Here is an 18,096-nt window from a genome sequence, read left to right on the forward strand (position 1 = left end):
ATTGAGCAGTTCATCTCAGATATAGGATAACTGATCTGAACTCCCCTACATAAAAAATAATAATTGTGAAGAAGAAGTTGTGTAAAGGCTAAGAGACACTCCAGACAGTACAGTTCAGCTACTTGCCAGATACTGCAGGAGTAGTCTTCTCAGCTCTTATCTTATCTTCAAAAAAGAAGATGATTTCGTCCTACGCGCCATGCATATAAGCATTCAAGTCACTGGTTTTCCTGGCTGGCTCAGGCAACCCATTCCATGCTCTAATAGCACTAGGGAAGAAGGAGAATTAGTACAAATTTGTCATAGCATAAGGGACTTCACCTCATGGGATCTTTTGTAGACAGTTCTCTCAGATGTCCCCTCTAGAAGATTTGCTTGTTGTTGTTTTTTTTAGCAGCCACTCTGCACTTGCAAAGGAAAGACTTTTAACAATACAAACGTCTCTACACATCTATTTTTATTTTTATTCTTGTATTTTCAGGTATTAGAAATAATTGTGCAAAATTTCAGCTTGATCCGCGATCGGGTGTTGGAAAAATAACCAACCACTATCCCAGTGGCGCTACATCCCATGGAGGGCTCTAGTCTGCTTCAACACATCCTTCCATTCAGATCTCTCCTGGGCCTTTCGTCTCCACGCCCAAACCCCAAGCTGTTTCAGATCTGCCTACGCATCGTCAATCCATCACATATGACTGCCTTTGGTCACCTGCCTTTTTTTTTATCTCATGAAATCCACATATTAATGAGCCCTATTAGTGCGTCATTGATTTCGTCCTTGTCTGTGCCTTACGTCGACCATGTTTGTCCACGTTTGTATTGTATTCTTCACAAAGGCTTGTTCACAAACAAAACACACAAGCCGCTAAGGAAACAAGTGAATCTCGAAGACAAACGAGATTTCGTCACATGTTGAGTTCCAGTGTTAGCAAGTAATCGCTCGTCCTGAGACGACTTTGTCGATACTGTCTTGAATGTACCTGCAGTAGTAGAAACCAGATGTCAATAACCGTGAAACATGACGTCTATAGATTAGTACTTATAGTAATGATTTTTTTTTTGTTCTCCGCTGTGGGCTAGATTTTCTAGATTGTTTTTCTCTGATTAGCATTGAAGGCTATGTTGGTACGGTCAAAGGTTAGGGTTAGTGAATTACGCCTTAAATAGGTTCAAATCTAAAAACTCATAGTTAGTCCTAGATAAAGGAAATGCTTAGTAAAAACAACATAATCAAAATAAATGGAAAAAAAAATATATAATTGCTTTTAAAGCTGGCCATGAAATCAGCGATTTTTAAAGTAGACTGTAGATTTTAACTGAACTTTTAAGGACTTGAATAGAAAGGTCTCAAGACTTATTAAGTCGAGGACTTTAAGCTATTAGGAGACAGCTTGCCTGCGTATGGGACGTAGAATCGCGTAAGTCTAAGTCTTACCACTACGTTTCCACGCTTTCTGTATTATTATTAATGACACATGATGTAACATTGCACCAAAGGCCAAAGGTTAATCTGTTTATCTTATTACCGAGACTCTGAACACACTATTAGACATTCTGTCTTCGTGAAGTGTTGAAGAGGAAGTAATTATTTTAAACCTTTGAAATGAAGCGCATTGAAAAAGTAAGGCTTGTCTTCAAGACCGTAGATCAATGAGGAATGCTGTGCTTCCCGTGGCTACGCCACCCCCAAGCTATGGCCCTACATCATGCTACATGCCTTTCACCAATGTTAATGCAGATTTTACCACTTGCTATTCGTACAGGACCTTGGTTCTGTGTTGTATAGGTCTAGACGTCTTCGAGGCTTTCAGTTTATGTATAGTCTATATAGGATATTTTTGTCATTAGACGATTAATTCGCTAAATTATTATGTCTCGATTATTTTCAGATATGTCATGAACAAAGCTTCTATCTTTCTTCGTAGGGAAAAAATATACAATTTGATAGCAAAAGAAATCAAAATAAGAAATTCTTTGAATGACTAAATGTATTTTTATAAAACTGCTTACAAATTACAGACATGAATCAATAAAAAAAAAAAAGTTAATTAATTATTTGTAAAAGATTTCTTTGTTTGATATTGAAATAAGGGAAATAAATACTACTATATATAGATTTAATCCCCTTATTAGGTTTTAACACGTTTTTTGTCCCACTTCCCATTCTCGGATCAAGTTGAAATTTTAAACGAATCAATCCAAAAATTAACCAATTATTTAATCAATTAGTACTAGTTCATTCATTTTTGTTTTATATGGCAGAAAGGGAGGGAGCTGAACCTTGCCATTTTCAAGTAAAAAATGGCAGTGATTAGCGGTTCTTTCCCTTTGATAAGCTTTGTTATTTTAAAAAATCAATCTTTTTTTCTATTGCTTGTAAAAGAATTAGTTTCGGAATAATAGTGATAATAATAATAATAATTATTATTATGTTAGAAATGAACGAGTAGTCATTCTCTGGCGCTTATTATTATTATTATAATTATTATTATTATAGTAATATTTACTAACTTGGAGTCTTGGAGGGAAATTGTTTGACAATAGTTAGTATCTTATATTTAGAGCAGAAGTATGAGCTCGGCTGTAACAGCTCTTTACAAAGTCGATGGACTAAAAACATTTCTCTCTATTCGTCCTGGTGTTCCTCGGGTTCAGCTGGACATATACAAAAACAATCATTTGTTTATCATGAACACTTCACTTGATTCAGTTTATTATTCCTCAGAGCATATCACACACTGGCCTCTGTCCTTGTCAACAAGACTAGCACACTTCCAGTCATTCGCACAAACGTCCCGGCCATACAAACAAACACACACATTGGTCCGTGATATCATCAAAGTAATTTATTTATACATTGGATATTGGTTTAAAAGCTACTTTTCCACTTAACACTTATCCTCTGTAGTAGACTTCAACTATGTGATCATTATTTTCGACGCCTGCACTTAAAGAAAATGTTTTGTTTCTACAGTGGCACACAGAAGAAGCATGTTTTGAAAGATTACTGTCAGTTGCTAAGCAACGGTACTCACGAATGCCAGGTAATTTACTCAAACATAAACTAAAACTTTATAAAGATTTTTTCTTTCAATAACCTTGACTAGACAGATACTTCATTCTGTTTGATGATGTTAAAAGTCCTAACGACATCTAATTTATGACCAGTTTGATGGTCTGTACTTTAACAAGTCTTTCTTAACTACACAATCTTGCTGTCTGTGGCATGGATATCAGTTTTATCTTGCTCATAATTCATGGTAGCGTACTGATGAATGTGGTCAACAGCTCAGAGACATCACCTGTTTGAATATTATCGCCAACAATTACGCCTTTTTAAACTCTTTCAAAATCAGAAACATACAAACACAAAGCTAGTGGTCTATCGAGTTGTCACCCTCCCTACATTGCTCTATGCCTCAGAAACGTGGGCAGTATACAGAAAACATGTAAATAACAAACTCAACCACTTCCGTATGGCCTGTCTCGAATACTAAAATGTTAAATGGCAAGAAAAAATACAAGATATTGAAGTCCTTCAAAGAGCGGGTCTGCAAAGCATCCACGCAATCCTGATGCAGTTCCAGCTGCGATGGGCAAGACACGTCTGCGGAATGGAAGACCGCCGCATCCCTGAACGACTCCTGTAAGGCCAATTAATGGAACGAAAGCGTTCACAAAGAAAACGCTTTAGGGACAGCCACAAATCTTCTCTGAAAGCGTACAGCATAAAGTCAGCCACCTGGGAGACAGAAGCATATGACAGAGCATCACGGCGCCGCGCTGTGAAAACTGGCGCACAAATTGCTGAGGACAAGAGAACAGCGCTGGCAGAAGAAAAGCGTCAGAGAAAAACAAAAGTATGGCCAATGACACTAGCTCCAGCTGGAATAACCTGCCCAGTGTGCAGCGGAACATTCCGGGCTCACATAGGTCTCACCAGCCACATGAGGAGGCACAAAACCCCAGTGCAAAGCCCTCAGCCCCCTAGATGACAAAAGTGGTCATCATCGAACCACGATGGACGAACTAAATCAGACACAGCAGAAATAAATACCTATCACTGTTAATATTAATGGCAGGAGATGTAGAGTCAAATCCAGGGCCTAGATCTAAAGATAGATGCAACATCTGCAAAAAAATATGCACCCTGAAACAGAAAGCCATTCAATGTGACACCTGCGATGAATGGTACCATGCATCATGTCTCCATATGAATACACCTGTGTATTATGCCTTAGGCAACAAAGACGCATCATGGCACTGTGTACCGTGTGGGTTACCTCAGTTTACATCAGGACTGTTTGATTCCTTTGATGCGGACACTTCTAACCCATACAACATCCTAAACACCATCCCGAACCAAACTCACCAACCACTAGCCAGATCCACTCCTGTTAAACCTAAATCTACTAAAATTAATACAACAGCCTCACTAAACAAACCTACTAAAGAAGTAATACCAAAATACCTTAAAACCTTAGTTATAAATTTTCAAAGCATTAGGAACAAAACAGCAGACTTAGAAATTTTATTAGAATGTGAGAAACCAGACATAATTGCAGGAACAGAAACTTGGCTGCATCCTGAAATTTATAATGCAGAAATTTTCAATAGTAATTATGAAATTTTTAGAAAAGATAGGGCTGATAATCATGGAGGAGTTCTTTTAGCAATAAAAAACACTCTTATAGCAGAAGAAATTACCTTACCTAACTCAAAAAATGTAGAATCAACATTTTGTAAAATTAATACCACCTCAACATCCCTAATAATAGGCAGCATTTACAGACCACCAAATTCTAGTTTAGAATACATGCAGGAACTATGTAATCAGATTACTACACTTAAAGAGACAAATAAAAATGCAGTTTTTTGGATTATGGGTGATTTCAACCTACCTGATATAAATTGGAAAACACTAACCATAGATAAACACCAAAACCTTAAGGACATAAATGAGCTTTTCATAGAAACTTTACACAACCTAAGTTTAGATCAAATCATTAAAAAGCCAACTAGATTAAACAACACATTAGATCTCTTCTTAACCAACAGACCTGGATTAGTAGTTGATTATGAAATTATCCCTGGTCTATCAGACCATGAGATCATAAAAATACACAGTCAGATAAAAGCAGTAGCCAATACAAAACCCAAAAGAAAAATCTTACTCTGGAATAAATGTAACCTAACTCAACTACACCAAGCTGCACTAAACTTTCAACAAACATTCTTATTAGAAAAAGACATTAACCAACCAGTCGATGACCTCTGGAATTTCATTAAAAACCATCTTAAAAGCATAATAGAAAATCATATACCAACTAAATACACATCAAACAAAATAAATAAATGCTGGTTTAATAATAGACTAAAGAAGCTTTGTAAACAGAAGGAAAACCTCTATAGAAAATTTAAAGAAACTAATGCAGAAAGAGTTTACAAAAAGTATATAAAAATTAAACACTTAACCCAAAAAGTAAGCAGACAGCTGCAGAGTGAATACATAAACAATGTAATATCTAAAGATAACAACAAAAACCTATGGTCATACATTAAGTCTAAGAAAATGGAAACAACAGGCGTAGCGCCATTAAAAGATGAACATAACATAATACATAATGATAATGAAACTAAAGCAAACATCCTAAACAAATACTTTGCATCAGCATTCTCAGCCCCAGGAGACAAAGACATATTACTGAATTTGAACCAAGTAGACAACATAGAAGATATAGTAGTACAAGAAAATGGAATTCAAAAACTATTAGCCAACACCAAACCAAATAAAGCTTCTGGACCTGATGGTATTCCAGCTAGATTACTCAAAGAACTAAGTAATGAGCTAGCCCCAGTGTTCAAAATACTCTTTCAGGCTTCACTTAACCAGGGCAGAGTACCAAAGGACTGGAAAGAAGCTAATGTCACCCCCCTATTTAAAAAAGGAGAAAAATCTGACCCAGGGAACTACAGACCAGTATCACTTACCAGCATCACATGTAAATTCCTAGAACACATAATATGTAGCAACATCATAAACCACTTAGACAAACATAATGTCCTCACACCATACCAACATGGCTTTAGGAAATATAGATCATGTGAAACACAACTAATAGGACTAATTGATGATTTTTCAAAAGGTTTAGATAATAGTGAACAAATAGATGCTATCTTACTAGATTTTTCTAAGGCTTTTGACAAAGTTCACCACCATAGTTTGCTTAAAAAATTAAAATATTTCGGCATTAATGGTCCACTGCATCAGTGGATTAAAGACTTTCTGATAGGGAGAGAACAAACTGTAATAATAAATGGCTCTAAATCAACACCGATAACAGTAAACTCAGGTGTACCTCAAGGTACAGTCTTGGGTCCACTACTATTTTTAATTTACATAAATGATTTACCAAATTGCATTAGTTCAGGAACAAAAGTCAGATTATTTGCAGACGATTGCATAATATATAGAACAATAAAAACAACACAAGACACAGATATTTTACAAAGAGAATTAGATGAATTACAGAAATGGGAATCAAATTGGAGCATGTCTTTTCACCCAGAAAAATGTCAGTTGTTAAGAGTAACAAAAAAACTAAAACAAATTAATTCCACTTATCTTATTCATGGCAAACCAGTATCACAGACTAAAAACGCAAAATACCTAGGTGTTATAATAAATGAAAAACTATCATGGAATCCACATATTGATGAAACTACAAAAAAATCAAACAAAGCATTAGGATTTATTAAAAGAAATTTCTATAAATCAAATAAGAACATAAAACTAAAATGTTACTTAACCTTGGTTAGGCCAATAATAGAATATGCATCCTCCGTTTGGGACCCCTCAACTCAAGAAAACATTAAGAAACTGGAACAGACACAAAATAGAGCAGTGAGATTCATAACAAACGAATATTCACATTTGACTAGAGTAACACCTTTAGTAAAATCACTAAATTTAGAAAGCCTTCAGGACAGAAGGCTCAAAAGTAAAGTAGCAATCATACATAAAACACTGAACCATAATCTTCAAATACAAAAACAAAATTTAATAAAATACTCTGAAAGACACAAAGATAAAGGCACATTCCTCGTCCCATATGCTAGGACAAATTTGTACAAATACTCCTTCTTCCCTAGTGCTATTAGAGCATGGAATGGGTTGCCTGAGCTAGCCAGGAAAACCAGTGACTTGGCAGAATTTAAGTCATTGGTTAATATGCATGACTAAATGCATGACGCGTAGGACGTAATCATCTTCTTTTTTGAAGTAACGTCTGTATTATATAAGATAAGATAAGATAAATACCGTTGAAATATGTTTTACACTAACAATTAATTATATTAAAGGAAATGTACAAATACATAGGATTATATTTCTTTCTTTTTTATTTTTTCAGTATGTACTATCTCAAGCGTACAGAAAATTCTGGGGTGTATCTGATACAGACGTGCCATACGTTACCTCACAGTTTTGTCCAGATCTTAATATTAGCTCATGTCATGTGACCGAAGGGCGGAGTCAGGTGACACACGATCTTCATGTTTAAATGTCTCTGTCTATAAATGTCTTTTTTTTTCTAGAACGATATTTTTGTGTTTGATTCATCTAGTGATGCCAGACAACTGATCTAAATTTCATGTAGTGATTCCAGACAACTTATCTAAATTTCATGTAGTGATGCCAGACAGCTGATCTAAATTTCATGTAGTGATGCCAGACAACTGATCTAAATTTCATGTAGTGATTCCAGACAACTTATCTAAATTTCATGTAGTGATGCCAGACAGCTGATCTAAATTTCATGTAGTGATGCCAGACAACTGATCTAAATTTCATGTAGTGATGCCAGACAACTGATCTAAATTTCATGTAGTGATTCCAGACAACTTATCTAAATTTCATGTAGTGATGCCAGACAAATGATCTAAATTTCATGTAGTGATGCCAGACAACTGATCTAAATTTCATGTAGTGATGCCAGACAGCTGATCTAAATTTCATGTAGTGATACCAGACAACTGATCTAAATTTCATGTAGTGATGCCAGACAGCTGATCTAAATTTCATGTAGTGATGCCAGACAACTGATCTAAATTTCATGTAGTGATGCCAGACAGCTGATCTAAATTTCATGTAGTGATGCCAGACAGCTGATCTAAATTTCATGTAGTGATACCAGACAGCTGATTCAACTTTCATGTAGTGATACCAGACAGCTGATCTAAATTTCATGTAGTGATGCCAGACAGCTGATCTAAATTTCATGTAGTGATGCCAGACAGCTGATCTAAATTTCATGTAGTGATACCAGACAGCTGATCCAACTTACACATGCATGCGTGTTATGTTACTTGCTCACAAATCTTGATAAAACTCAACAAGTTCTTTAACAATCAAATAAACTTGACATTAGTCATAAATATTAACAACTTTCAATTTCAGTGTAGAAATATATATTTAAAAAACCACTTTAAATAACAGGATGTCAACCAATTAAAAATAAATGACAAATTGCTTAAAATCTACTTTTTTGAAATACTTATCACGTGATTAAATCTTAATCTTTCCTTTCCTATTTATCCTTGTTTACCTACATAAATCCTGTAATTCTACAATACATAATAATGACTCCAGCTTTGTGCTGTTCCAATTTTTCAATTAAGATGTCAGGACCGGCCCTGAATCTCTTGGCACTATTAAATGTTTGTTACATTTTTTTAAATTTCAGTTTCTTGTAACTCTGTATAACACATTGTCATGGCCAGTCAGTATTGATGTCCGGTTCCCTGTCCAGTTTAAGCAGATGACGGTTACTAACTGGAATGGAGATGATGTCCCTTATCAGGTAATGACTCGAACGTTCCTAGGTGTCAGGGGCAGGCAGGTACGGCGAGAGTGAATATTTTATTTCTTTGTTGATATTTGGTATGATAATTATATCCCTTTGTTTAAGTACTCCCAGGCCCAGGTTATGAATGTGAACAGTCTGCACGTGTTTGAAAGTTTTAGTTTTCCTTGAATGTGAGAGAGAGTGCGATAGTAAGTGGGATCTTGTTCCCAGTCCAGGAAGGTTGGACAGTTGTTTCCTGGACTGGTGTATGTGTAGATAATATTTTCTGAGAGTGTTGCTGTCATTGTGTATGTCTTGGGATATTAAAGTTATTATTATTGTCCTGGAAATCTGGAGTTTCTTTGTGGAGTTTATTAGTAGTAATTAATTGTTAATTAACCCCTTGAGCCAATTAAGACAAGAACCTGACACTTGGTGTACACATCACTACTTGCGGGGAGGTTAACTATAAGGTGCGTTCTCTGCCTCCACCGTGGATCATTCACGGAAAAGTTCCTTAATAAAGAAATGATCCGAAGAACTTAGAACACGGATAGATTATCAAGTGGGTTTCCGCAGTGCATTGCACTTGCTGAGGATGGAAGAGAGGCTCGCGAATTATCTGTCCCTTTGTGTCATGGCATTCGTTCTATGGTAGTGGTGATACAATTTCTAAATCGTAAAAAAACCCTGAAAAGTGTGGGAATGGTTCAGAAGATGTCTTATCAATACTGGTATTGTGATCAAAAGAGCTTCCAGTGGAAGGAGAATTAAGACTAGAAAGTCATTGAAAGCTCATTCCTAACCAACAGGAGAAATACTCTCATTGGTAAATGGGCCTTAAGTTTTTATTCTGTCTTAGCTATGGTAAACATATGTACAGGAAGAGGCTTATAACTAGGGACTTGTTTGTTTGTTTAATAGACGGCATACATTGTATTTAATTCAACTGTTTAACACCCAAATAGTTTGTTACGATTGACATAATCTTAAAACATATTTAGTAGCCAAATGTGGGGACAATTCTCAGCATCTGGATTTAGAAAGATTTTGGTGGAGAGCTCTTGCTAAAGATGCTAGACAAAAAGTGTGAGGTTTAAAAAAAAAGGAAAAGCACAATCTAAAGTTATTTTCAGTTCGAGAATCCCTGAAAGAAAGAAAGAATAAAAAATAAAAACAACATCAAACACGAAGTTAAAATGGAAGTAGTGAAGAATAGAAAATACTGACTCCCTCTATGCGGCCTTTGTATCAATTTATACAATTATTTTTAAAACAAGATAGAAATATACTTTGTTTTGGTTTCTACATACCAGAATAAAATAATTTAAGAATTTTTTTTTAAAGTGCCGTTTTCAGCATGAAACATGAAGCCGCAATTAGAAAAATTAATGACATTAGAAATTTGAAATAAAAAATTAACATGAATGAATAGAAAAATATTCGCACCTTTTCGTTTTTATCAAAAACTGTCAACTATAAGATAAGAAGAATGTAAAAATACGATTTTTTAAATGTGATATATTCACGCCAGACAAAGCTTCTTATTTCAATACAATCTCCAGGGAAGATGTTTGCGAGACTCAATTCACAAGAATTTCCCTGTGGGAAACAAATTTCCATCTTGAATTCACTTTGCATTACAATCGTGCAATCCTTAAGATTTCCCACAATTCATTGCTACGCTGTTCGGTTATAAGAATGCTTTCTCCGTGTCCAAATCCAAGCCAGACTTGCTACTAAATATGAATGTGTATTATGGACGTTTCTTAAAGCCATACGAAGAGCAATAGAAATGTTGGTCAATGACACGTCTCTATAAGATATAACGAACTTATATTTATAAATACTGTAACCCAGCCCACGTGATTCCATTCGTTGCTAGAATAAGACTAAGCTCTATAATTTAAATCTGAATAACAATACTAATATTCGTCCGTCTGAAAATCTATTTTTAGATTTTTCTCTAGCTATTTCATTCTAGTATCTAGTTTGGCTGCCTGTCTACCGCCTTTAAAACTTCAAATTTTTAGTTGTTTTTTTGACACTACGACAAAAAGTTAAAGACATATCTCATGTTCCATATGTTAGGTCGAACTCGTAAAAAAATCCTTTTTTTCTCTTAGTGCCATTACAGCTTAAAACGGGTTGCTTGAATCTGCCAGGAAAACCAACACAAGACTAGATTATCAGAGGAATACACGAAGGGCATTATCTTATTTTTTTAAGGAACTTATTTCGGATAAGATATGGTGGAAAAAAATATCCCTTGTTTAGGCCATCCCTTAAGTTTCCATTGTGTGGAAGGTCACAGAAGAATCTTCAAGTATGGAATCTCATGTCATTAAATGTGTACATTCATAAAGTTTTCATGCCAGTAGGTTAGCTAATTACAATTGGAAATATGATCGGTACTTAACCACTTAGTTTTACTCTGCTTTCTGCTAGATAGTCCCAGTCCATGAACATATTCAAAGGATTCCAGAGAGAGTTTCCAATGTGGACTCAGAGCTGGTCATGTTGACCACATTGCCACCTATGTCTATCTCGACTTTTGTGGTCAAACCACATGAAGGTAGGCGTTGCTTGTTTTTCTTTTTTTTTTTTTTTGTTTGTTTTGTTTTTTGTCAGTTAAAACGAAGCTTGAAAAACCAAACAAGACTGTCCTGACAGTGACATAGTCAGGTCATAACCTATTCAAATATATCTCAATATGTAGATCTTGTATGTAGATCGTGTATGTACCTATGACATATTTTAAATAAGTGTACAAAAATATGAATCTACAAGAAACAAAAGTATTGAAATATTTGTTTTACTATTCATGACACTTGAATGTTTCCCTTCTGTCCAGATGAGGTGGCCACTGTCCAGTATGAAGACAACTATGGACTTAATAAACATCTTGTCATAGAAAACGAGGTAAGTCGTATATATTGATTTTATTGTTTTTTTTGAGTAGAGGGGGAGTGTTCCTTGTTTCTATTTGTTTGTTTGAGTAGAGGGGGAGTGTTCCTTGTTTCTATTGGTTCGTTTGTCTACAAACTGTAAAGCTGTAAACTGTTTTATCATGCGTAGCGCAGGCACTGTAGAGCTGTAACCTGTATGGGGGTTCTAGAACTGTTTTATCATGCGTATCGCAGGCCCTGTTGAGCTGTAACCTGTATGGGGGTTCTAAAACTGTTTTATAATGGTAGCGCAGGCCCTGTTGAGCTGTAACCTGTATGGGGTTCTAAAACTGTTTTATCATGCGTATCGCAGGCCCTGTAGAGCTGTAACCTGTATGGGGGTTCTAAAACTGTTTTATCATGCGTACGCAGGCCCTGTAGAGCTGTAACCTGTATGGGGTTCTAAAACTGTTTTATCATGCGTAGCGCAGGCCCTGTTGAACTGTAACCTGTATGGGGTTCTAAAACTGTTTTATCATGCGTAGCGCAGGCCCTGTAGAGCTGTAACCTGTATGGGGTTCTAAAACTGTTTTATCATGCGTAGCGCAGGCCCTGTTGAGCTGTAACCTGTATGGGGTTCTAAAACTGTTTTATCATGCGTAGCGCAGGCCCTGTTGAACTGTAACCTGTATGGGGTTCTAAAACTGTTTTATCATGCGTAGCGCAGGCCCTGTTGAACTGTAACCTGTATGGGGTTCTAAAACTGTTTTATCATGCGTATCGCAGGCCCTGTTGAGCTGTAACCTGTATGGGGTTCTAAAACTGTTTTATCATGCGTATCGCAGGCCCTGTTGAGCTGTAACCTGTATGGGGTTCTAAAACTGTTTTATCATGCGTATCGCAGGTCGTGTTACCGAGAAAAAAAATGTCTAGTCCAAAGGAACCGAGTCTTCATTATTCACTGTGGTCAAAGTTTTGAGGGCCAGGGTAAACCGTGTGGACTTGCGGTCAAAAGTTTTGAGTGCATGATAGCACTTTATAGAAGCAAATAAACAGCTGAAAAGAATCAAACAAAACTTTGTGAATATTTTCTTATAAACGCCACACAAATGTCAGGTTGACCTGGGCTACAAAAATCCCAGCCACAAATAACAACTTAAGACTCAAAGAGAATGAGCAAACAGACGTGACCTACTTCATTGTCCAGGCCTGGACCTCATCGTCTGTGACACAAAATCCAGTTAGCTATTTAAGACACATTTGTACGTCCCTGAGCCTTCTCTCCTTTTATCAATCAATCTTGGCATCGACCTATCGTCAACCCAATCTGGTTTGATCGGCTTCCACCGGTTCATCCCCCCACTACTGCGGCACCCCTTGCCACTCGAACTGTCTTATAAGCTCTCTCGCTTTGCCTCCTATCTTGCCCTTGTATTGTGTGATCCCCTCTTAGCTTTAATGTTATACAGCGCCTCTCTCTCTCTCTCTCTGTCTCTCTCGTTCTCATTCTTCCACTCTCTCTTTCTCTCTCTCTTTATCTGTCTGTCAATGTCTTTATGTCTGTCTGTCTATCTTTTTCTCTCATTCTCATTCTTCGTCTCTGTCTGTCTTTCTGCCTGTCTCTCTTTTTCCCTCATTCTCATTCTTCTTCCCTGTCTGTCTTTCTGTCTGTCTCTCTTTTTCCCTCATTCTCCTTTTTCCTCTCTGTCTGTCTGTGTTGCTCTCTTTCCAAACATGTGTGTATCAATCTAAGTTTCTCTTGTTTAGCGGCCCCCCGAAAGGGGAAAAGACGCTATTAGTTTTGTGAGGAATGTCTGTCTGTCCCGTTTAGATCTCGTAAACTAGAAAAGATAGTGAAAATCAGACATCATGATATTTTAGACCTTTCAAAATTCTGACGCAATGGCTTCTTTTTTCTTCCCTGAAAGAAAAAATGTAATTTTAAATCAACTTTGCAAAGAAGCTTTTTTCATAACAATACACCATTTTTATTCACTATTAATAATAAAAAAAAACAAACAAAGGAGGCTATTTAGTAAGTAAAGTACATTGTACCATATTTGTAACATATTTATGAAAACGGTTTTAGAATTTTTGTAAAAAATATTATTTTTTTTACAAATGTATTGCTAAGTTATGTAAGTTCTGTCATACTAACTACTACATTTACAAAAAAAAAGGATTTCTTTTTTTTTTTCAAAGAGAAAAAAGTCTATTTAATTATCATATAACTGGAACATAATTTAAAACAACAGTTAATAAGTAGTTTTGCACATTTTCACGTGAACTGGGGAAGTGGGGAGCCCGAGCAGACATGATCCGATCCCTGTATTTAGGAGCAGTCCGATCACAGATAGACTACAGCCTACCTGTGCAAATTTATGGCTCTAGGACTGCTCTTGAACAACTTGATAAAATACAGTCCCAAGCACTAAGATTTGTCTGTGGAACCTTTAGGACAAGTCCAGTGAATGCGGCTGAAATAATGGCTAATATAGCTCCACTAACCCTTAGGAGGGAAAGGTCAGTACTGACCTGCTATGAGCGGTATAAAAGGCTGGTTGAATACCTCCCAGCTAGAAAACTAGTGGATGGTTGGAGATGCAGAAGACGTATCCAGATGCAGTCTTTTATGCATCATGCCACTAGACTATCTGATGAAGCTGGCCTCTCCACCAACCGACAAAACATTCAACGCTTTCATCCCCTTCCCCCTTGGTGTCGCCCAACAACCCCAGACATACGCTTGAAATTAGTAGACCCTAATGCCACTAAGCAAAGCCGTTCATCTAACGACCTTCAAATCCTAGCTCTGGAGACCATTAATACCTTCAAGCCCAGTGCTATTTTTGCATACACTGATGGATCGGCATCAATAGATTCTGGAAGAGCAGGCTATGGAGCCTACATCGACTTTCTTGGCTCTCACACAGTCAAAATCTTTGGACCATGTGGTAGTGTTTGCAGTTTTGATGCGGAGACCATGGCAGTCTGTGAAGCCTTAAAAGTCATTGACTCTCAACTCGGCGAGGGACATTTGAGGGCAACACAGATTGTTGTGGTCACTGACTCAAAATCTGTACTACATGCTTTGCAAAGCCCCGGACCATGGCCCCCCAATATCAACATTGTCATCATGGCTTCACATAACATCAAACAACGCTATGGCACCCCTGTAATAATGCAGTGGGTACCGAGTCACATAGGTGTGACTGGCAACACAATCGCAGACTCTTTGGCCCACCAGGGAGGGCAAATTCCACCCACTGATCAGGCTGTAAGCTTTCATCAAGCCCTGGCTATAATACAAAAAAACAGAAATGTAAAAGTGGTTTGAGTGCTGGGACAAGTCCCAAAAAGCCCGTGGAGTCTGGGAGCGCATGAGGCGCGTGGTGGAGGCTGTCCAGGCCTGAGCAAGCTATTATAGCACAGTGCAGGACAGGCCACTGTCCTGTTGGCTCATATTTCTCTCGCCTATGGCCAAATTTCGATTCACGGTGCCCTCGCTGCGGGGAAGAAGAGGAAACCGTGCCTCATATTCTGTTTGACTGCCCCAGACTTGCTGATCTCCGTCTCGACAGGTCTGGGAAACCCAAAATTCTCGACCTGTATAGCGACATTCATGCACTACGCAAGACAGCAGGGTTTCTGTCCAGGGCTTTTGCAAGAGAGGATTTGAGCCTCTCAAGCCCTCACTCTAATGGAGTTTGATGATGATGATTATGACGTGAACTGCAAGGCCGCACTATGCCTATAAGACACTAAACTAAGGATTTTTTTATTTTTTTTACGAAATGTTTTTGTTTTCATGTTCCCTAGTTGATATTTATTTCTTTGAAATATATTTTATATATCATTCTAGTTCAAAGAAACATATTTATCTTTCCAATATTCTGTAAGAGAAAATATAAAAGTTTAATATAGCTAAAGCCTTGTATTTCAGATATTTCATTTATTATTTTAATTTTAATCCCTTTTTAAAAGCTGTTTAATTGCTATGGTAAAAACCTTTCACGAAGAAATGTTTTGTTTAGATCTAGAACCTAGACAAATACAAATATACCCCTATGATCTAGAGTATGTAACTTTTGATAAGTTATGGAAACACTTGTAACAAGGGCTTATCAAATTTGTAAGCTTCCACTTACAGCACTAAGAAATATTTAGTCGTTTAGTTGGCAACAATTAATTTTTCATATGGCGTCTTAGAAATTGTTTTCTTTTCCTCCCAAACAATTCTTTATTATTCGTACGTTGTGTTCCTTTCATTCCATGATATCTTCATTTGAATTCCCTGTCACCTTTTCTCCTGTTTTCCTCTCTGATTGTATTTAATGCATAATAAACCTAGACAGGAGATTCAGGAATTAAAATGTAAACTAAGAAGGCTGGGAATAGGTTAAATAGGAAGATTTATGCAGAGCCGCGTTCACCTTCCATAATAATATGCTTGTACGTTTAACAAACGTGTGTCCCTCTGGTGGTGCCTCCTTTGGTGCAATGATTTCTAGAATAATTTCTCCTTCTTTCTCTTTTTTCTATAGCTCTCTCCATCCTTCCCCCTTCTCTTATTGTCTCTCTTTAACGCTTCTCCATCTTTCTTTAACTCTTTCCCGTCTCTTTGTAACTATTTTCCATCTCTATTTAGCTTTTCTCCATCTCTCTTTAGCTCATCTCCATCTCTCTTTAATTCATCTTCATCTCTCTTTAATTCATCTTCATCTCTCTTTAGCTCTTCTTCATCTCTCTTTAGCTCTTCTCCATCTCTCTTTAGCTCTTCTCCATCTCTCTTTAATTCATTTTCATCTCTCTTTAGTTCTTCTCCATCTCTCTTAGCTCTTCTCCATCTCTCTTTAATTCGTCTTTAGCTCTTCACCATCTCTCTTTAATTCATCTTCATCTCTCTTTAGCTATTCTCCTTCTCTCTTTAGCTTTTCTCAATCTCTCTTTAATTCATCTCCATCTCTCTTTATCTCTTCTCAATCTCTCTTTAATTCATCTTCATCTCTCTTTAACTCTTCTCCGCCTCTCTTTAACTCATCTCCATCTCTTTCGTTTACTTTTTACCTCCCATGGTATCTTATGAACTTTCTCCTAAATTTCTGTTCATTCTTCGACCGGATCACGCTAGCCACTAGAATGGACAGTTGACTGCTAGAGTCTAGAGCTCGCTGACCACGGACAAGCTCAGTTGAAACGATCCATAATTGACTGATCAGCAAGGCGACTAACGCTATCATCAGTCCGAGTAGCCCATCATTCCCTGCGCTGGTCAGTATTTAACAGATGTAATAGTGCTGATGGTGGCTATCTAGCAATCAGTGCGTGTGGGCTGGAACCAGACAAGGGGAATCACTGACAGGAGTTTCTGAATGAAAGGTTTAGTAACGGATAGTAGACCTTTAGCGGTCCCCTTAGGGAAAAGTCACTACTGTGTTTGTGTTGTCTGTGTGTAGCCTATCTCTGTCTGTCACGTTAAAATTTCAACAAATGTATCGATCTATTGAAAATTTCATTCCCTTTTGATTTTCTTAGTGCTTGTATAGCCATTGCTTTTAGATTGGAAGTATTTATCATGATCACATTCTTGTATGCTTGTGAGTCTTTAATGCTAACAGAACTAAATCCTAGCAATGGGATTTCGATGCTAGAAAAGGATACTGGGTGTCACTTGTAACCGCTTCACAAATGAGGAGATTTGAAACAGATCCGAAATTTCAATTCGTCCCCACAATGACCTGCGGGCCAGTGTCAAAAAGTGTAAGCTAAAATATTTTGACAACATTACAAGGTCCTCAGAGCTCTTAAAGACCTTCCTTCAGGGAACAGTACCAGGAAAAAGAGGAATGGACAGACAGAGAGGGCGATGGGAAGACATTCAAAGCTAAAGACAAAGTGAAACTGTGAACAGATCATGTGTGGTACCCCAACAGTTCAAAAGACTAAGTGTTAAGTAAATGTTTTATTTAAGATTGCATTATTTCTCAGTATAACGGCATCCATTTTTACGGATTTGTTAATTATTCACTAAGATAAGTTAAGTAAGTAGTATCTTTTTCAGACCTTGTGATCTATTGGTCTATTGATCTATTGGTCAGATGAAGTAAGGTCATCTGTTTCTCTGGCCGACACAATATTGATTTGATTGAAGTCTTATCCTTTTAAACTCAAATCTACACACTAAGAATTAAATTCGAACGAGGAAATGACTATACAATCACAGAGATAAATAACAAAATGTTTAAGTTTCCATATAATAAAACTGTAATAAGGTAACTTGACTGACACAGAAAGAAAAAACAAACCATACATGAATTGCCAATAAACACTGCATATATAGAACAAGTGAAGGCATATAACTA

At 36.9% G+C, this 18,096-nt stretch overlaps 1 protein-coding gene across 3 annotated transcripts in view; it reads left to right on the forward strand.

The window, feature by feature from the left end:
• LOC106056079 (lysosomal alpha-mannosidase-like) overlaps positions 1–18,096 on the forward strand; it is a 134,844-nt gene that overhangs the window by 64,738 nt on the left and 52,010 nt on the right. For all 3 annotated transcript variants that reach the window (XM_056021494.1, XM_056021491.1, XM_056021493.1), the window contains exons 13-17: positions 2,975–3,044; positions 7,413–7,538; positions 8,745–8,861; positions 11,295–11,421; positions 11,701–11,768. In XM_056021494.1, coding sequence (XP_055877469.1) covers positions 2,975–3,044; positions 7,413–7,538; positions 8,745–8,861; positions 11,295–11,421; positions 11,701–11,768 — 508 coding nt within the window. The remainder of the gene's footprint in view (positions 1–2,974; positions 3,045–7,412; positions 7,539–8,744; positions 8,862–11,294; positions 11,422–11,700; positions 11,769–18,096) is intronic.

The sequence above is a fragment of the Biomphalaria glabrata genome, chromosome 2, assembly GCF_947242115.1.
Source record: "Biomphalaria glabrata chromosome 2, xgBioGlab47.1, whole genome shotgun sequence".
NCBI lineage: Eukaryota > Metazoa > Mollusca > Gastropoda > Planorbidae > Biomphalaria > Biomphalaria glabrata.